Raw genomic sequence first — 17372 nt, forward strand, 5'->3', positions numbered from 1 at the left:
TAAAGTGAAGGAAAACAGTGGAGTTTTACAGGGGGCAGATGGGGGAACTGGCGAAGCATAATAAACACAGTCTGGCGAAGGCATTACGAAGGTGGTATCAGAAGGTGGCATCAGGAGAAACATAACGAGTGGGTCCGCTTCAGCAGGTGTGACGAGGGGATACTGAACCCTTCTTCTTGATACCAAGACTTTTCCAAACAACGGAAGCATGTTGAGGGGAGGGCGAGCAGCCAGGAAAAGCAGTTCCACTTGTAAAGTGCGACAAGAACATGACATTCAGTTGTTTACGTGCCATCAAGCAATAATAGTGGGCTACGTCATGGCGATCTTGCTTTGTCTATTTCGAAAAGATCCAAGATGACTCACACCTCACAACCTCGAGCTCTTGACTCATGATGTTACACCTCACAACCTCGAGCTCTTGACTCATGATGTTACACCTCACAACCTCGAGCTCTTGACTCATGATGTTACTGTAAGACCCCCAGACCCAGTGTGAGTCCCCTCACAACCCCATGATATCCCAGCAAGAGGAAGATTAATAGATTAAACCTGAAAACCTACACCCAAATTTCCAAGTTCCTGAACACGGTAAACTTTACAGAGACGCGACCCCAAGAAAATAAAGTTGGAAGAGTTACAGCTCTAAAAACCATTAAAAAAAAAACCCCAAGGGACCCAACAGATTATATTCACCTTCAAGAACCCTCCAGCTATGAACTACCCCAAGACACTTACCACAAAACACACCACAAGAACCAGTTGTTCCACAAGAACCTCCAAGACACAGTCCCAAAAAAACGTATCAAAGCTTCTAATTATGGCAGCCTGAGGGAAGACAAGTTCTCAGAACCACACACAACACATGTGGTCTTGAGAACCAGAACCACGCACAACACATGTGGTCTTGAGAACCAGAACCACGCACAACACATGTGGTCTTGAGAACCAGAACCACGCACAACACATGTGGTCTTGAGAACCTGAAGGAAACAAGAGACTTGAGGCCCACACGCAACGTATGGCTCCCTAAAATCACCCTAAGTAAATACATCCATCAAAATACAGATGAGAAATGTACACCTCAAGTGGTGTAACCAATAAACGTGGTAATAGCCATACAATCGTTGTTAGTAAGAACATCAACAGGTCTATACTCCACCACAGCTGTGTATATACTTGTATTGCTCCTGCTGTAAACAAGACCTTCTACTGTCTCTACGTATGTTAATCATATTTCTAAGAATGACAACCTCACCATTATGGTAATTCCTGGTTACCTGCCTCTATGATTTAGTAATCGTTTTATATATTCAATTATGGAATTCAATTACTGATTATGATACAGAGGAAATTAAGGACTGGGGACTGGGGTGTGGCTGAAGTAACAGGGGCGTGGCTGGGAAAGCTGGGGGAGTGACTGGAGGGACTGAGGTGTGGCTAGAGGGACAGGGGCGTGGCTGGGAGAGCTGGGGGAGTGGCTAGAGGGACTGGGGTGAGGCTGGGAGAGCTGGGGGAGTGGCTAGAGGGACTGGGGTGAGGCTGGGAGAGCTGGGGGAGTGGCTAGAGGGACTGGGGTGTGGCTGAAGGAACAGAGGCGTGGCTGGTAGAGCTTGGAAGAGCGACTAGAGGGACTGGAGAGTGGCTGGGGAGCTAGGACGAGGCTGGAGGGGCTGCTGGGGCGTGGTAAGAGGCTGAAGGAGCAGGAGCGTGGCTGGGAGAGCTTGGAAGAGCGACTAGAGGGACTGGAGAGTGGCTGGGGGAGCTAGGACGTGGCTGGAGGGGCTTCTGGGGCGTGGTAAGAGAGACCAGAGTTTGGGCTGGGGAGTGAGTGGGGGAGACGTGTCCTTACCCCTTGCCCAGGAACATCCTGCGGCAGAAGCGGTCGTAGTAGCTGATGGCGGTGGCGCACAGGGTGTCCGCCGAGCAGATCCAGTGGGCGACGCTGCAGGAGACGACCGAAGAGTCTGCGTTGGCCACCACCACCTCCTCCCTGCACACCTCGACCCGACCCTTGGCCTCCCGGCAGTAGTCGTCGCTGCACAGGCACTGTTGCAGGGGGCGACACCAAGGGAAACCAGGGTCAGTCACATATGGAGAGAGAGAGAGAGAGAGAGAGAGAGAGAGAGAGAGAGAGAGAGAGAGAGAGAGAGAGAGAGAGAGAGAGAGAGAGAATATTCCTAAAAGTCACTTTCTTTAAACCAAAAAAAGAATACTTAAACTTTCTATGCGTTTCAACTAGGGGTTCTCTTCTTCGGTCCACTAGAGCATTGATGATAACTTAAAAAGAAAATGGATGATGGACGCGTCAGAAGTGGTAGGAGGCAACCCAGACGCCATCCACAATTTCTGGAGGGAATCTTACAGCTCACCAGATCCACTAGTCTCTGTACATCTATCCAACTTCACTATTTCCACAAAATCAAACCACATCTTCACCTGGTGTATAAATTGTTTACAATATTGTGCTCTGTTTAAACAAACCAGAATATTGAAAATTAAAATCTTGAACACGACAATGGCCCATAGGTATGGTGATCTGGCGTTTGACCTGACGCTTAATAGAGGTCAGGTCATCATACTCAAGAGTGGACGCCTTGCCGTATTTCATCTTCCGCATGGCTTTCACCACCTCCTCTTTTCTCATCAGTCCACTTGCTAAAGATAAATGTTCCAGTTATGAGAAATTACCTAATGTTAACATGAAAACCATCGTTATTCTTAGGAAAATAATTGATAGTGCTAATCTGTCACAAGGGTTATGTATACGTGTAGTATGGGCGTAACTTACGTCCATAAGGGAGTGACCCTCCTCAGTGGAAGTCAGGGCTATAAGTGAATTCTTGCAGTACTCGTCACAATAGTCAATGCGTCCGCTCATCAGATCTGCGCAGCCTAACATATAGTTCTGCAGGGCCATGCCACAGCCGCTGCGTAGGGCACAGCGAATTCTGGCCTCCTCACACAGCACCTGGGAGGCCGCAGAGGGCACCAGCAAGGTAGGAGACCACGCCCCTGGGGACGCATGAGGAGGCGCCGTAGCAGTGGATATGTTGGAGGGCGTGCTGGAGTTGGTGTGGGCGAGGGGCGTCTGCTGGGGGTCCGTGGCAGCCACTAAACCCCCTAGCACAGCACCCACCACCATCACCACAGCCGCAGCTCGAACCACGACCCACATATCACGCCTGCAGGAGAAAAGACCACACAAAAATTAGATAACATCTATGTTTTGCGAATACCTCAAAAACATAAACCAAACACGATGTACAGAAAATGTAAATACACAATACATAAACCCATGGGTGGGGTGGCCTGGACAGGGAGGGCAAGGGAGACTGCTCTCGCGTTCTCTCTGACTTATCATCTATATGACCCGAGGTCCTGCTGCGGGAGAAACAGGAGGCCCACGTCTCCCTCACATACCATGCAAGGATCCTGACGTATATCCTTCCCACTAAATCTTTACCTTCGATCACATCCACACACCAGGGGCTGCGTGGCTCAACCCTCCCCCATATCAACCCAAGCAACCTCAACTTAGTTTCACGTTTGTCTGTTTTCTTTTTTCATCGTACTCTCCTACGCCACTGACTTACAAGTCTTAGTAATATTCCAATTAAACGCGACTCAGCGTCAGGAAACAGCTCGCAATTCCCTACCTCCATTTCGACTGATTTCCCCCCCCCCCCCCCCCCCTCCTTTATTCTTTCTCCTCTAATTTCATTTCTGCACAGTTATCGCACCTTATCTTACTCGTCCTTAATTCATAGCAGGTAATTTTTTCCCGTCTACCAGTTTTTCGTGGGATACGAGATCTCTGGACAGCTCAGAAGACCAGCTCATCCCCACCCAAGATCCCCAGTCGAAGGCATATATTACGAGACCACATTATGTCTTTGAGTTTTTGTCCCACCTCATCAGAGTGGCCAGGCAGGCAAGCCAACCTTATATAAATCTCGAAGGTGATAATCGATTCTCTCTCTCTCTCTCTCTCTCTCTCTCTCTCTCTCTCTCTCTCTCTCTGGCCTGTTGCTGAGGGCCGGTCAAATCATAGACCCTCCTCATCACAGCTGCAGTTACCAGAACTAACACCAATCTACCAGCCAGACTTGGCGAGCAACGCCTACTCCCAAGCCACTAAACAATTCTGCTTTATCACTTTCCATCAACATTATGGATCCATGAAACGGGTTCAATTATCTTCGAAGCTGCTTCTTAAACGTTCAAGTCTCAAACACTGCGAAAAAAAAAAACCAGGCTTCATTTTATCGCCCCGACTCAGTATCATAAACACAAGTAACGGGTTCAATTATCTCTCGTGCTGCTTGGTAATAGGCCTGCCTCGCATGCCTCAAAAGAGGAAATTTCTACTTTATCGCCATCTCTCTCTCTATCACAGACTTTCGAGACGGGTTCGGTTATCCCCGAAACCAGCTTCATGATCATAACTATGGTTTGACCCTCCAACGCGGTCGTAAGGTCTCTCAAACCTCTCGTTACACCATTAGCAATATCAATTATCCCTCACCGAAGGAAGGGCCCAGTTGTCTCAAAATAGCTGTTAATTAAATGTAAACTCTCCTCACATAATTGAAATTTCCACGGTGTTAGAGATGATTCGAACAAGTTCGGGTAGTATCGCAGCGCTGTGAAACATCCGACCATTGGTCGAACCTCACAATGAACCATCAATGGAAGATGTATACAATGAAACACGCGATGAGTCGAAAATTATACCATCATACGAGAGTTCAAAGATCACCTTATACACATATGAAGAACTGATTATAGAGAAATCTTACCTGATAGTAAACCACGACAAAACTGTAAAAAAAAATGAATTAATTTCCTACAGAATTAATTGAGCAAAAGAAATATCGGTCATGCTATTGGCGAGTGTGGGGGCTCAACACCCGTTGATCCACAGACTATTAAAACAATCGAACATCCACCAAGGGGTTCACTCGTAAAGTTCTAAATGAATCGTCGGAAGGTTCGTATATATATATATATATATGCTAAGACCAGCTGGGGGTAAGAAGGGCATTTCTCCTCATACGAGAGGAGCGCAAGACCAGACGAGTCAAATGGGCAATTATCCTGATATGATCTTAATTCATTTCCACTGTTTTCGTCAGCCAGTGACCCGATATTTCTGGGAATCAGCGTTACGTCACCATACACCTGCCAAACAAATACTTGACTGACTGAACTTAAAATTGGCTACGTCGAAAGAATACACCAGTGGAAGAGGTGGAGTTGGATCTCCTTCACACCTGGGATATATCTCCCAACGCTCTCATATAATAATAATAATAATAATAATAATTTTTTTTCAAACCATTCGCCATTTCCCGCATTAACAAGGTAGCACCAAGAACAGAGGACCGGGCCTCTGAGGGAACATCCTCACCTGGCCCCCTTCTCTGTTCCTTCCTTTGGAAAATTAAAAAAAAAACAAGAGGGGAGGATTTCCAGCCCTCCCCGCTCCCTCCCCTTTTAGTCGCCTTCTACGACACGCAGGGAATACGTGGGAAGTATTCTTTCTCCCCTATCCCCAGGGATAAATAATAATAATAATAATACATAAATACTTCTCCCGCCATGGCCAGGCAGCGTCAGGAACAAAGCAATGCTCTGATCTACACATATGTAGTCTCAAGCTGTTATGTATAATGTACTGATACCCAAACCCACCATCCACATCTAAACCTTCCAGACCATTCCATGGTTTACCTCCAACGCTTCCTACGCTTTCGTTCAACCCACATATGGTACTTCGCGCCCCCCGTATACCACATCGATCTAATGCACTGGTGTTACTGGACTCCTGAGTGACTGATGTGGCATCGCGGGTGAAAATTCACTTTTGGCAACACTGTATCATCGTCAATTGACGAAAGAGAATATAGTCTCGTCAGTGAACTTCTCGCTTCAAAGGAATCCTCCTCTCCCTGCCACTGAAAGTAACGCAGACTTGGCCTCTAACGAGTCCCTGGAAAAATGGTCCTGGATAACACCAGAACCATTTTCCAAAGGCCTAAAGATGAATAAATAAATCAATTTAATCTATCCCATGCACGCCTTACACCCTCCTAAATGTTCAGACAACGGTAACTCAAAATTGTACAACAATTTTCCATTTCCAACTGCCTTCATTCCGTAGGGGGAGTATCAGTGGATCAACTGCAGGCAGAGGCTTAGAATATAGAGAAATGCAAACAATGTAGACATTGGAAATGTACAAATGTGTGGGGTTAAACAGAGTCTTCAAACATAGAGTGATCATGATGGGACTATTGTCTGTGCGAACTCGGATGCATTTGATGCGGTAGCGGTTTCGAACTGCAACTTTGAGACGAGGGATCTCTGGTGGCAGGAGGTGACGGTGGCGGAAAAGGTGAAGCTTCTTATGTGAACTATCGAATGAAGGACTAGTGTACTTGGCGCCTCTTGATGGGTAAGAGGGGGCCGGGGATGATCTTGAATGCACTTCTTTGCACCTTTTCTAGTTGTGTGTGGTGGGTAGCGGGGAGGAGGACCGGGTAAGAGGAGGCGTAGGTGAGTCTGGAGAGAATAAATGTTGTGATGTTCTTGTGCGCATGTGCAGGGAGTCCAAGTGTCATGAATCGAAAACGAACGTGTATAAGAACAGGCAGATGATGATGGCGGAGCCAATGGGATAAGAAAAAGGGTGAAAACGCGATAATAAAGGCGTGCGGTAGGAGCTCTGCAGTCGCTGTGTCGCTGTACCGTACCTGCCCAGGAGAGGGAGATTATCGTACGCCCGGCACCGCCGCGCTACGCGGCAGCAAAGATGTCTAACATGTCAACCTGGTGCAACAAGCGACCTCGTACACATCACCGGGCGGCAATAAATGACACAATGGAGGCAATAATCAGTAAGGATGAAGGCTGCACAGAAACTTAATGTCGGGTCGCCCCTGATAAACACCTCCAACACTCTTGCCACGACGAATGTGAACATTTAATGTCGTACAGGGGGACGTGCTTCGTCTTGCTGCCAGGCGCAAGATAACTTCACCTGTCACACTAAATTGAGCCTTCACCACATGATTCTTCACATACCCCAACATGGTCGAACCTCCACCGCATGATTCCTCATAGATTACACCCACAATAACATCGAGTGCATGCAACTAAAATCATGCACACAATTGGTTAACATGACAACACCGCTCACAAGGGTTTTCATAATCTACATACTTGAATTTTTGGAAAAAAAGAAAATTATTTACAGCCACCACATCATGTGCATATCTTTAATATAAAATCAGATGTCGTATATCAAGCCCCCGTACTAACGGAGGAATAGGAAAAGGTTGGTTCGTTAAAAGCAGAATTACATCATCAATATTTCTTTGGAACGTTAGTAAATGGAATATCAACATTTAGAATGGAAATTTACTTCATTCCTTCGTGAAAAGCACTTGACAGTTTCGGAAGCTAAGTAATACTTCAAAATGTGCGGAAATAACTAGGAAAATTACGTCTATGTACTTCAATTTCCTCATAACGTCTGATCGCAATGAAACTATAGATTAAACAGACATGCCGCTCGCCGATAGCAGCGAAGAGTTAGCACCCGAGAATCTCATCCGGATATAATCCACGTCTTCTAAGCAGATCCCTGAGAACAGGCTGATGTTTACGACGGAGAGACAATCTAAATACTTCGCGTGTGAGTCTAAATAGGACACAAGTCTTCCCCGCAAAGGTAAAACGAGGCTTGTCGTAGCCTCCAGCGGGATCATGAGGAGGTAACCAGCCTTGTGACAACCCCAACACGGTGAGTGAAGCTGCAACAATAGATAAGAGCCACACCGGCCACTGAAGTCCTTCAGAATCGAAGATGTTCAGCAAATGATGTTGCTGGTTTAAAACTACAGGTTCTTCCTTACCTTACGACGCTCGCACACTACTTTTTAAATACAGGCAGGTCCCCGAGTGAGGCGGTGCAACACACCAAGGTGATGAAGTGCACGGACCACTCCATCTAAACAACCCCCTTCCTGACGCATGTGAGTGGTTAGAAACACTCAAATTATCCCGGCAGGAATGTACATGAGGTATGTGAACCATCTTGGATTATCCTCAGCGATGAGTGAGATACTCAGTTGATCGCGCTTAATAATCTCGCCCAGGAGGACAATTACATACCATCATTATGAGAGAGTTAAACCCGTACCATGGTATCATTACAACCATTGGTTATATGTCGTCGTGATGTATGACCTAATCCAATAGGATAGGGTCTAAAGCCAGGTCAACCTCCTCAAGGGTCGTACCGTCGTGCTGTAGAGTCGTAAAGTCGTCCTTGATGACACTCTTCGATAGATTGGAGTTGGTTTTTCATACTGGGAAATATGATGGAAATTCTTCGGTTGTCTTCACGAAGGAAAAGGGACTACGTTCCCTTCATGCGTCGTACCCCATCTTGTCTCCCCATTGTCTCGTCTTCCTGTCTACTTACTTCCTTCCCTGGCTCACCAACCTACGTATTAGTATACACCCCCCCCCCTCTGTCATCTACCCTGCCCGTCTACCTATCCGTCTATACCGAGCCCCAACAGCCCTGTCCTCCTCACCTACCCCTCCACGTCTTCAGCGGCCGCTACACACCTTGGCCTAGCCCTCAAAACCCCCAGCCCTCCTCCCGACGCGCAGAAACCTCTCACCTACCCGCCTCCCCAGCTATATAAACACCACCTTTTAAAGAACTGGGAGCAAATTGGCCGATGGATAATGTCTCAAGACTTGTCCTATCTCACGTCGCCGCGAAAAGTTAGAGTTGAAGGTGGATCATATATACATCTCTCTCCCCCTTAGCTCCATGCCCCATGCCAGGGACTGCTAACACCGCGCACGACTAATGGATAGGACTTCCAGCAATAGAAAAACCCATTAGCACAACCATAATACTCCTCATTACATAATTCCTCGTAGGGATGATGCAAAAAAGAGGACGACCTCCTCTCACAAAAAATATTATCTTTTTCTCGCCCCCATGGCCCAATCAAACATCCCAAAGTCAAGAAAATATCTTTCGTGGATACTGCCACGCAAGTCCGGTAACACGCATGGAAGTCGTGAGAGAGAGAGAGAGAGAGAGAGAGAGAGAGAGAGAGAGAGAGAGAGAGAGAGAGAGAGAGAGAGAGAGAGAGAGAGAGAGTTCTGGTGATAGAGAGAGATAACAAACAGGGGAGGGAGCGGGGGGGCGGCACAGAGCCCACCAGCTGACACTTTTTTGAAGCTTAAATCACTTCCTGGCGCTTAAGCTGTCACACTGCTCCCGCTGACGACGACCATCTATCCCAGCGACTCTTAACTGCTCCCATCTATCTCAGGGTTTCTTAACTGCTTCCATCTATCTCAGCGACTCTTCACTGCTCCCGTCCATCTCAGGGTTTCTTAACTGCTTCCATCTATCTCAGCGACTCTTAACTGATCCCGTCTATCTCAGCGACTCTTCACTGCTCCCGTCTATCTCAGGGTTTCTTAACTGCTCCCGTCTATCTCAGCGACTCTTAACGTTAGGAAGACAGAGGACAGAGTCATCATCCACAACACTTTACACTCCCTATATCATAACATTTCCTCCATCACAATCTGGAGTTATGGTCGTCTCGAACCTTGAATACACCAGCCCAACCCACGTCCTCACCCCACACACACTACTATAGCAACCTGCCATGTCCTCCACAACTTCAAAAACATTTTCCACAATACAATTCTAAAACATCATAACCATAACCTACCATGTCCTCCACAATTTCAAAAAAGATTTTCCCCGCTACACTTCTAAAATATCATAGCCATTGTATCTACCAACCGATTCTAACTATAGATAGTCAAGATATAAATTCATTATGTTTAATACATATCTAAGTGTTAGAAATACCAGTGTTGGACCAGTGTTGGACCAGTGTATATGACCAGTCGGTCATATACATCACCGGGAGAGAACCAGGGCCCCGCGTAATTCAAAGACCTGTCCGCATTTCTTCATTCTTCAGGATTAGGGTCGCCCGCAAAATCAAGTCTGGGCTTCCTCCATTCCCTGGAAAATTCCCTTCGTCCTACACTCCCATGGGACCAAAAACCCCCACCCCAACAACTGAGTATTGTTCCAAGCCCCTTATGATGGTGACGCCCTCGAGAAACGGATCATTTCCCGTGACCCCGCTACATTTCTTTACTGTCACACGCTCCTACACCGACGCGCTTGAACCCGCTTTTACCCAGGGTGGAGCCGGGGTAAGGATTTACCGCTGGGGTAAGAATATCTCTGAGAATCAGTATCTTTATAAAATACGGCGAATGACAATTCAGTCCAGATGACCCACCTGAACTTCAGTTTTGGTGTGAGTGTGTCTGTGTCTGTCTGTCTGTCTAAGTGTCTGTCTTGCAGGTTCATGATGCAGACTTAGTCTGCTAACAATTCCCTTCTTGATCTCCTTAAAACATGATCCTTCCACAAGGCATCCTTCGTCACACCTGGACACGTCGAACCACCATGCCTCAGCACACACCTAATTCTGACAGTCCTCGACCCCACTTCCCCTCACGTCTTGCATCTGTATAATTACTGGATCGTACTATCCTCTGTAGGATCAAGTATTATCGCCTCGCATAACCTCATCCTCTCACCATTGTTGCATCCTTTCAAGTCGGGGTACACACACAATCCCCTGTTCCTGTGTTGCCCACACAGCAGGAGAGCGACATGTGCAGCCATCGTAAAACCTCAAATAGGTTTTCAGTCTCGCACATATATATGATCCTCCTCCTCGAACCACTTTCAGAACTCGAAGTGAGGAGTTCCTCCATGCACAGGTAAGGTCCATCGACCCGACACTGTTCAGTGTTGTTTTTGCGTAAACTGTTCAAAAATCTTGAACTTGGATCCTCATGACACTGTACAGTGTTATGCTGATGACTTCCGTCTTGACACATCCCCCATGAGTGATGATCCACGACCTTTGACCCCAACATTAGCTTGTTTCCCCTGTCCTACAACCATGGACCACTAGCGTCACTGACACATGAACCTAAACAAACACACACGACCCCTCACACATCACCGACTCTTAACGCACATATCTTTAACGAACTCAAGGATCTACAGTGTAACGTTGTATAACAGTTTAGTAACACTAATTAGGAATACAAGGTAAACATAAGAGAGGTGAAACACCACCAGAACACTGAGTCCTCACGAGGTAAGTGTACAAGGAAATTCTACTAATATTTTTTGTAACTAAGGAGACGCAAGCAATGTTGGTCGTGGATTTGATGGGAATTATCTACGAAGTATATTCTTAAACGTATCTATGGTACTGCATTCAATTACTGTGATTGGTATATATCATTCTTAAATCCTGTTTACGAAAATGTACTACACCTTATTCCAGGTACGAGGCCTGCCTGCCAGTTTTGTACCCACTACTAAGAGTGAGATCAGACGACAGCAACACTCAAGCTACACCTCAGATCAAGGGTATTGAAGCCTGCGACTAACTCAAAGACAAAGACACTAAGATCAATCACGAGTGATAGAGGGACGGAGGAATGTCTGTGTAACAATACAGACACCATATCTTTTTCTGTCTTCTTTTTACGTTAAAAGTTCCGTTCATGGATAAAGGTTTGAGAGTAACAGCGTCTCACAACAGGTCCACTCATGTCCTTCTCTACTCCTTCCATTACGAAACTATCTCCTCCCCAACCTTCGCTACCACCTCCACTGCCTAGCTACCTCCTCCCCAACTTTCGCTACCACCTCCACCTCCTCCCCAACCTTCGCTACCACCTCCACCTCCTCCCCAACCTTCGCTACCACCCCCACTACCTAACTACCTCCTCCCCAACCTTCTTTCTCCACCCCCCTACGACCTAACTACCTTCTGCCCACCACCACCCACTCCCTAATCTCTCCCCTACACAGTATCTAACGACCTCCTCCCCCAACTTCCCTCCCGCCACCACCTAACATATCTCCCTCTGTCTCCAGCGTGAATTCCATCATTAATCTCCACTTCTCGCTTACCCACACCCGCCCCAGCCAGCCAACTAACTCGCCAGCCAGCCATTCAATCTTCCCATCCACCACCAGAGTCGAATTTCAACTCAGCCAGGCCACTCTGAACGTGTGTAGCTTGCTTGGGGACGCTGGTGTTCCTGGAGGCTGGGTAACAACCTTTTCTATACCTCAAGTCAAATCAACACTCGCGAGTCTTTATTCTGGGGTTAAGGAAAGAGAAGCGACGGACGGCTGATAACATTCTATAGAGGAAGAAAATAGATGCAAACGAGGTCGCTTCAGGATGGCACAGGGGATGAGAGAAATATATAGAATTACAGAAATGAATATGTAGACATTATTATACGTGGTAGCTAGAGACTGGATGTGTGCAAAGAAGTTCGTTGTGTGTTTCTTCTTGACGCGAGAGAGACAATTAAACAGAGAAGACAGGAACGAAACAGACAGACAGATAATGAAATCACTGCAGCTAAGAAATCTCTTATCGTATAATGTGGTCTTACAGGATCCAATGTGAGTATGTATAGTACAGTGTGATCTCACTGAGCCAATAGATGAAAAAACGTCTTTGTCCTTCCCCGCCTTCGCAGCACGTCGTCCCCTATATACCACATTATTCCGATCTATTTTGTCTCCTGCACTCCTCTCGTTCTCCAAAAATGCTCAAGTCCCGATCACTGATATATATATATATATAAACTACGTGAAACGTAGGAGATAAATAACCTTATATTGACACTACCTCCAGGCCATGGGTGAACCTTCGGAGCGTAATCGACCTCCCACCTGCCCATCTATCCCCCAGGAATCTCTCAACCCCGGCCAGTAATCCTACTTAATCCTACCCTCCCTTCCTGACCCATTCCCTCACACACACACACACACACACACACACACACACACACACACAAGGGGATTGTTACTGGAATCACGTGGGTAAGGCTGATGAAGTGATTGTTCGTGTGGGGCAGCTGTGGGGTGTTCTGTGGGAGCAGGCTGGTCTAGTGTGCACTGGAAAGTTCGTGTGGGGCAGCTGAGGAGGGTTTCTGTGGGAGCAGGCTGGTCTAGTGTGCACTGGAAAGTTCGTGTGGGGCAGCTGAAGGGGGTTTCTGTGGGAGCAGGATGGTCTACTACACTGGAAATCCTTTTCCAGGATATTCATCAACGTCTCCCTGTGTATTTCATGGCGTTCCTGACGACTGCAAGCAAAGTATTCAAGAATCATGGGCCCCCATGAGGTCTTCCATGCCCGTCTCTCCAACATGAATCTATTTCCAAGTCCAGGACCTTGCATCCCAGGGTTTTCCAGGCATGGACAACGATGTATGTACCTCTCCCGCCTTCGCTCCAGCCATTTCCAGCATTTTGGCTGTCTTACCACATTATCATAGCCATAAAAGATCTATGAATACTATCCAACTCTGGAATGTTGTCAGATGTATGCATTATGTATGAAGAAGGCAATAGCGCTGTGGAACGCGCCATCGGGGTTTTTATTTTCTTCTTTTTCGAATATCTTCGTAATACCAATATATATTTTTTTCTTAAAACTTCGAAACAGAAGTATGAGAGTTTTGAAAAAAAAACACATGATAGGAATACATACTTTTCAGGTGTATTCCGAATTAAGTGTATTACTTTTTTTCAAGTTCCATAAAACTAAATAATACTTACGAGGTTTGTCAAAATACTATTTCCCTCATAATATGGAAACTGATGTCAATACTTTTTTGAAAGACCTGTGCTAACATTTAATACTTTCCACGAAGCTTCACAAGTCAAAACTTTCAAAAAACACTTTTCTTGCACAAATCATTACTTGTCTGTAAACTTCGCTGTACTCACTACGTCACCTAAGCCTCAAACTCTTCTCTTAATTAATACAAAATCTCAAAAGATTATCCAAGTTTTGGAACTTGTGTGAGACATAACCTGGATAAGAATTATAAGCCTCAAAGTCGTCATGGATAAATACTAAATAACAAATATCAGTTTACTGAAGTTCGAAGGTAATTCAGACTAAAAATACATAGTTGACATATTACAGATATTACAGAATAGGGAGGTCATTATATTAATCACCTAATTATTTTAAAAAGAGCTTAAAATCAAGGTGGGCTTATGTTACAGATTACAGGTACAGTTTCTTGTTAAAATTCTACACGTGGTTGATCTAGCCTGGCTGTGAGTGCAGGGCCTCCCATCAATGAATTTAGCTACTGCAACACTTACATCTTTGCGGACATAGTACACATAGCGTCCGTAATCATCAACTTATTAATCTTCTTCAAAAGACAATATGTAAATAGCTTGTTTATAGCGTCAGTATCAAGTTATTAATCTTTTTCAAAAGACAATATTGTAAATAGCTTGTTCATAGCGTCCGTATCATCAACTTATTAATCTTTTTCAAAAGACAGTATGTAAATTGTTTATATCACGGCCTAATGACTGAACCATCTGGTGGAATTGTTACCATATAATTGTAATTTAGGATGGGTTCCCTTCTTTGATAACCTCTTAATCTAAGCTTAATATTAACTGTTAAATGCATGACTGCTTACTAATGCCTTCTATTTAACATTTTCCCTACAGGTAACATTATGCATGAGAAATACACGATTTACTCGCTGATGTGTTTGGTTTAATATCAACTTATAAATATAATCAATTGCTTGTGAAATGGATAACTACTTAGTTATTTTTACATAAACATTAACATGATATCATTTTGTGTTTCTTGAAGACATGATCAATTATGGATCCGTTGTTTTTAAAATTTAAGTTTTATATCATTTTTGAAATACACAATATGTCATGTCATTAGTGAGGTGTTTCTTCATTACATGTACTATTTTACTTCCATATAACACCTTTAAATGCTCGGAATTTTTTTTTTCTGTATGGGATATCATTATATATATTTTTCTGTAGTACATGAAATGGATCATAATGTTTCCAGTGATTGTACCATTTGGGCTGCGTCTCTGTATGTTCGCGCTGGGATACAAGCTGAACCATTTATACAAATTACCAATGAACATTCCCTGTACCAGGTGTGTTAATATAACTTTCACGTATCTAATCTGCATGTGGTCATTAGATTATCCAACAGTAACTACTTGTTAAATCTAACGACACATGTACAATACTATGTTCATGAACGAGCTTTACCATTTCTGATGCCGGACTTACTGATACAAAATTTGACTCGGTACTTTAACGTAACATGAATACACACGACGTATGTCCCAGCGATACATGATTTTGTAATGATGTACCGTAATTCATACTTCAGTATCGCCGCTTAATGACAGTTCAGTTGTTGGTTGTCATTAAGTTTGACCACACTCATTAAATGATATTCTGTGAATCTCTACCCTCCATTCTCTCCAGAAGGGCGTCCCTCTTCTCAGATTATCATACTCGCTCAGTCTACAGCATACACTCATAGCTTCTTCCTTTGTAATACGCAAAGTATATGATCAGAAAAATGACAGTTCTCTACCAAGCTGTGGCCATCATAATATCAACATTCTGGTGTAAATAAAGATGATGATGAATTCGGGTCCTTCGATAACATGAAAATTCTATCCACTTCACAAAAGCTCTTCCTCCTCAACAGACCTTACCATTGAGACTGCTCTGGTAACCCGACGTGAAAGTATCATTCTTAAAGAACTGTTACAAGATGTACACGAGTACATACGCAAGTACTTACTTTCTAGACGACACATTCTGTACAAAATGTAGTCAGTTGTTGGCGTCAGTCGTCTGAACCATTACATTCACAAATTATTTGTCGTACGGAGAAAAATCCTTAATCATCTTGTCTTTCGTCAAAGTTATATCATACGACACATACTTGATGTCTAAGTGTAACTTTCCTGATATATACTCTATGTATACCTCATATAAAGCACGTATACCTTTCTATAACATAAGCACACCTTCTGTATTATCGCAAAAACTGTTGTTGGAACGTCCAATTCATAAGTTTCCACGCAACTAAGTCCATGCGAATCTAAATCAAGAATTCATAAATTGTGATGAAAGTGATGAAGTCTATTACCAAGTATAATCACACGTGTTAAATCCACGACTGCGTTTTATCAAGTATATCCAAAAGAGGGTAAACCATGGGGGAAAAGATGGCAGATGTGTCCACAACGAAATGTTAAGCAAGACTCACGGGAAGAAATGTCGTCGTGAACAGCTTATGGGAGCCCCAGCTTAGGATGTTGCTATCTCCTTGCTATAGTTTCAGCCATCTCTTGTAGCACTCACTGCTCGCTCTACTTGACTCCACGCCTTGTCTACCTCCTCACTAACCACGTCTTTCCTTAAATCACTCTCAAACGCCACCGTTTGCCTCAGTCCTTACTACCTCTCCCAGGAATTCCCGCACTCAGGGATAGTTTATAATGAACAACTGATCATTCACAAACACGGAAGGAAGTGAGGAACACACTCTCCCACCTCTTCAGGTTCACTACTGAGGCGCTCAAGATTAAGATGTGAGATTGTAAGCAAACCTCCCTCTCGACAGTCAAATTGACAATGGATAATGTACATTTTTGTTTACTTAGCGAAAAACAGAGATTTAAAGGAATCGTGCTGCCTTTCGTGTGATTCACAATGTGTCTTTACGTCCACGTATTCATTCGGAAGTATCTAATGAGAAGAGAAATTCGGGGGAAGGTTATAATAGCAGAATAAAACAATGAGTATCTGGTGCCTCCACTCACAGCAATGCTCCGCCCCGTGCCCATGGGAGTTGCCAGGTGTCACCACGCGACTCAGGAGTACCCCACCCGTAACACATCTTCCCAAACACTTTAGTCGTGTGTTACAGTCCCATGAACGCTGAATATTGTAGTGATCCCATCGAAAACACTGTCCGCTGTGTAGAATCAACGTAATACGGTAACCAGGTACTAATGAATATAAAAAAAAAGCACGCCCATAGATGCTACCATTTGACTTTGCCTTCGGGCAAAAAAAGGCCCTATTTCCAAGCAAGCATTTTAAGCATTTATTTCCCAAAGCACGCGTGTTTACAGTCCAACAGAAACACGTGCACTAGACCCATCAGGCCCTTAGGATCAGGTACACATGCATGGATGTATAGTTTGAAGGCTACTGAACCCTACAAATACGAATGGGAATGGTATTGTAGCGGTTGGTGGAGGACGCGCGGGACCCAGCCTCCAACTGTAGGTTCAAAACCACGACAGCTTCATCACACAGCCTCACGCACGTTTATTTGTTCGCTTTCTACCCCGCCTGCTGCTCCTTGGGAGTTAAT

General features: G+C 44.8%; 1 protein-coding gene across 1 annotated transcript in view; it reads right to left on the reverse strand.

Annotated features, from left to right (window-relative positions):
- LOC139764829 (growth arrest-specific protein 1-like) overlaps positions 1–16735 on the reverse strand; it is a 44118-nt gene extending 27383 nt beyond the window's left edge. The window contains exons 1-3 of the mRNA XM_071691803.1: positions 16257–16735; positions 2792–3185; positions 1853–2049 (exon numbers count right to left, since the gene is read on the reverse strand). Coding sequence (XP_071547904.1) covers positions 1853–2049; positions 2792–3178 — 584 coding nt within the window. The 5' untranslated portion in view covers positions 3179–3185; positions 16257–16735. The remainder of the gene's footprint in view (positions 1–1852; positions 2050–2791; positions 3186–16256) is intronic.
- Positions 16736–17372: the final 637 nt, after the last annotated feature.

The sequence above is a fragment of the Panulirus ornatus genome, chromosome 51, assembly GCF_036320965.1.
Source record: "Panulirus ornatus isolate Po-2019 chromosome 51, ASM3632096v1, whole genome shotgun sequence".
NCBI lineage: Eukaryota > Metazoa > Arthropoda > Malacostraca > Decapoda > Palinuridae > Panulirus > Panulirus ornatus.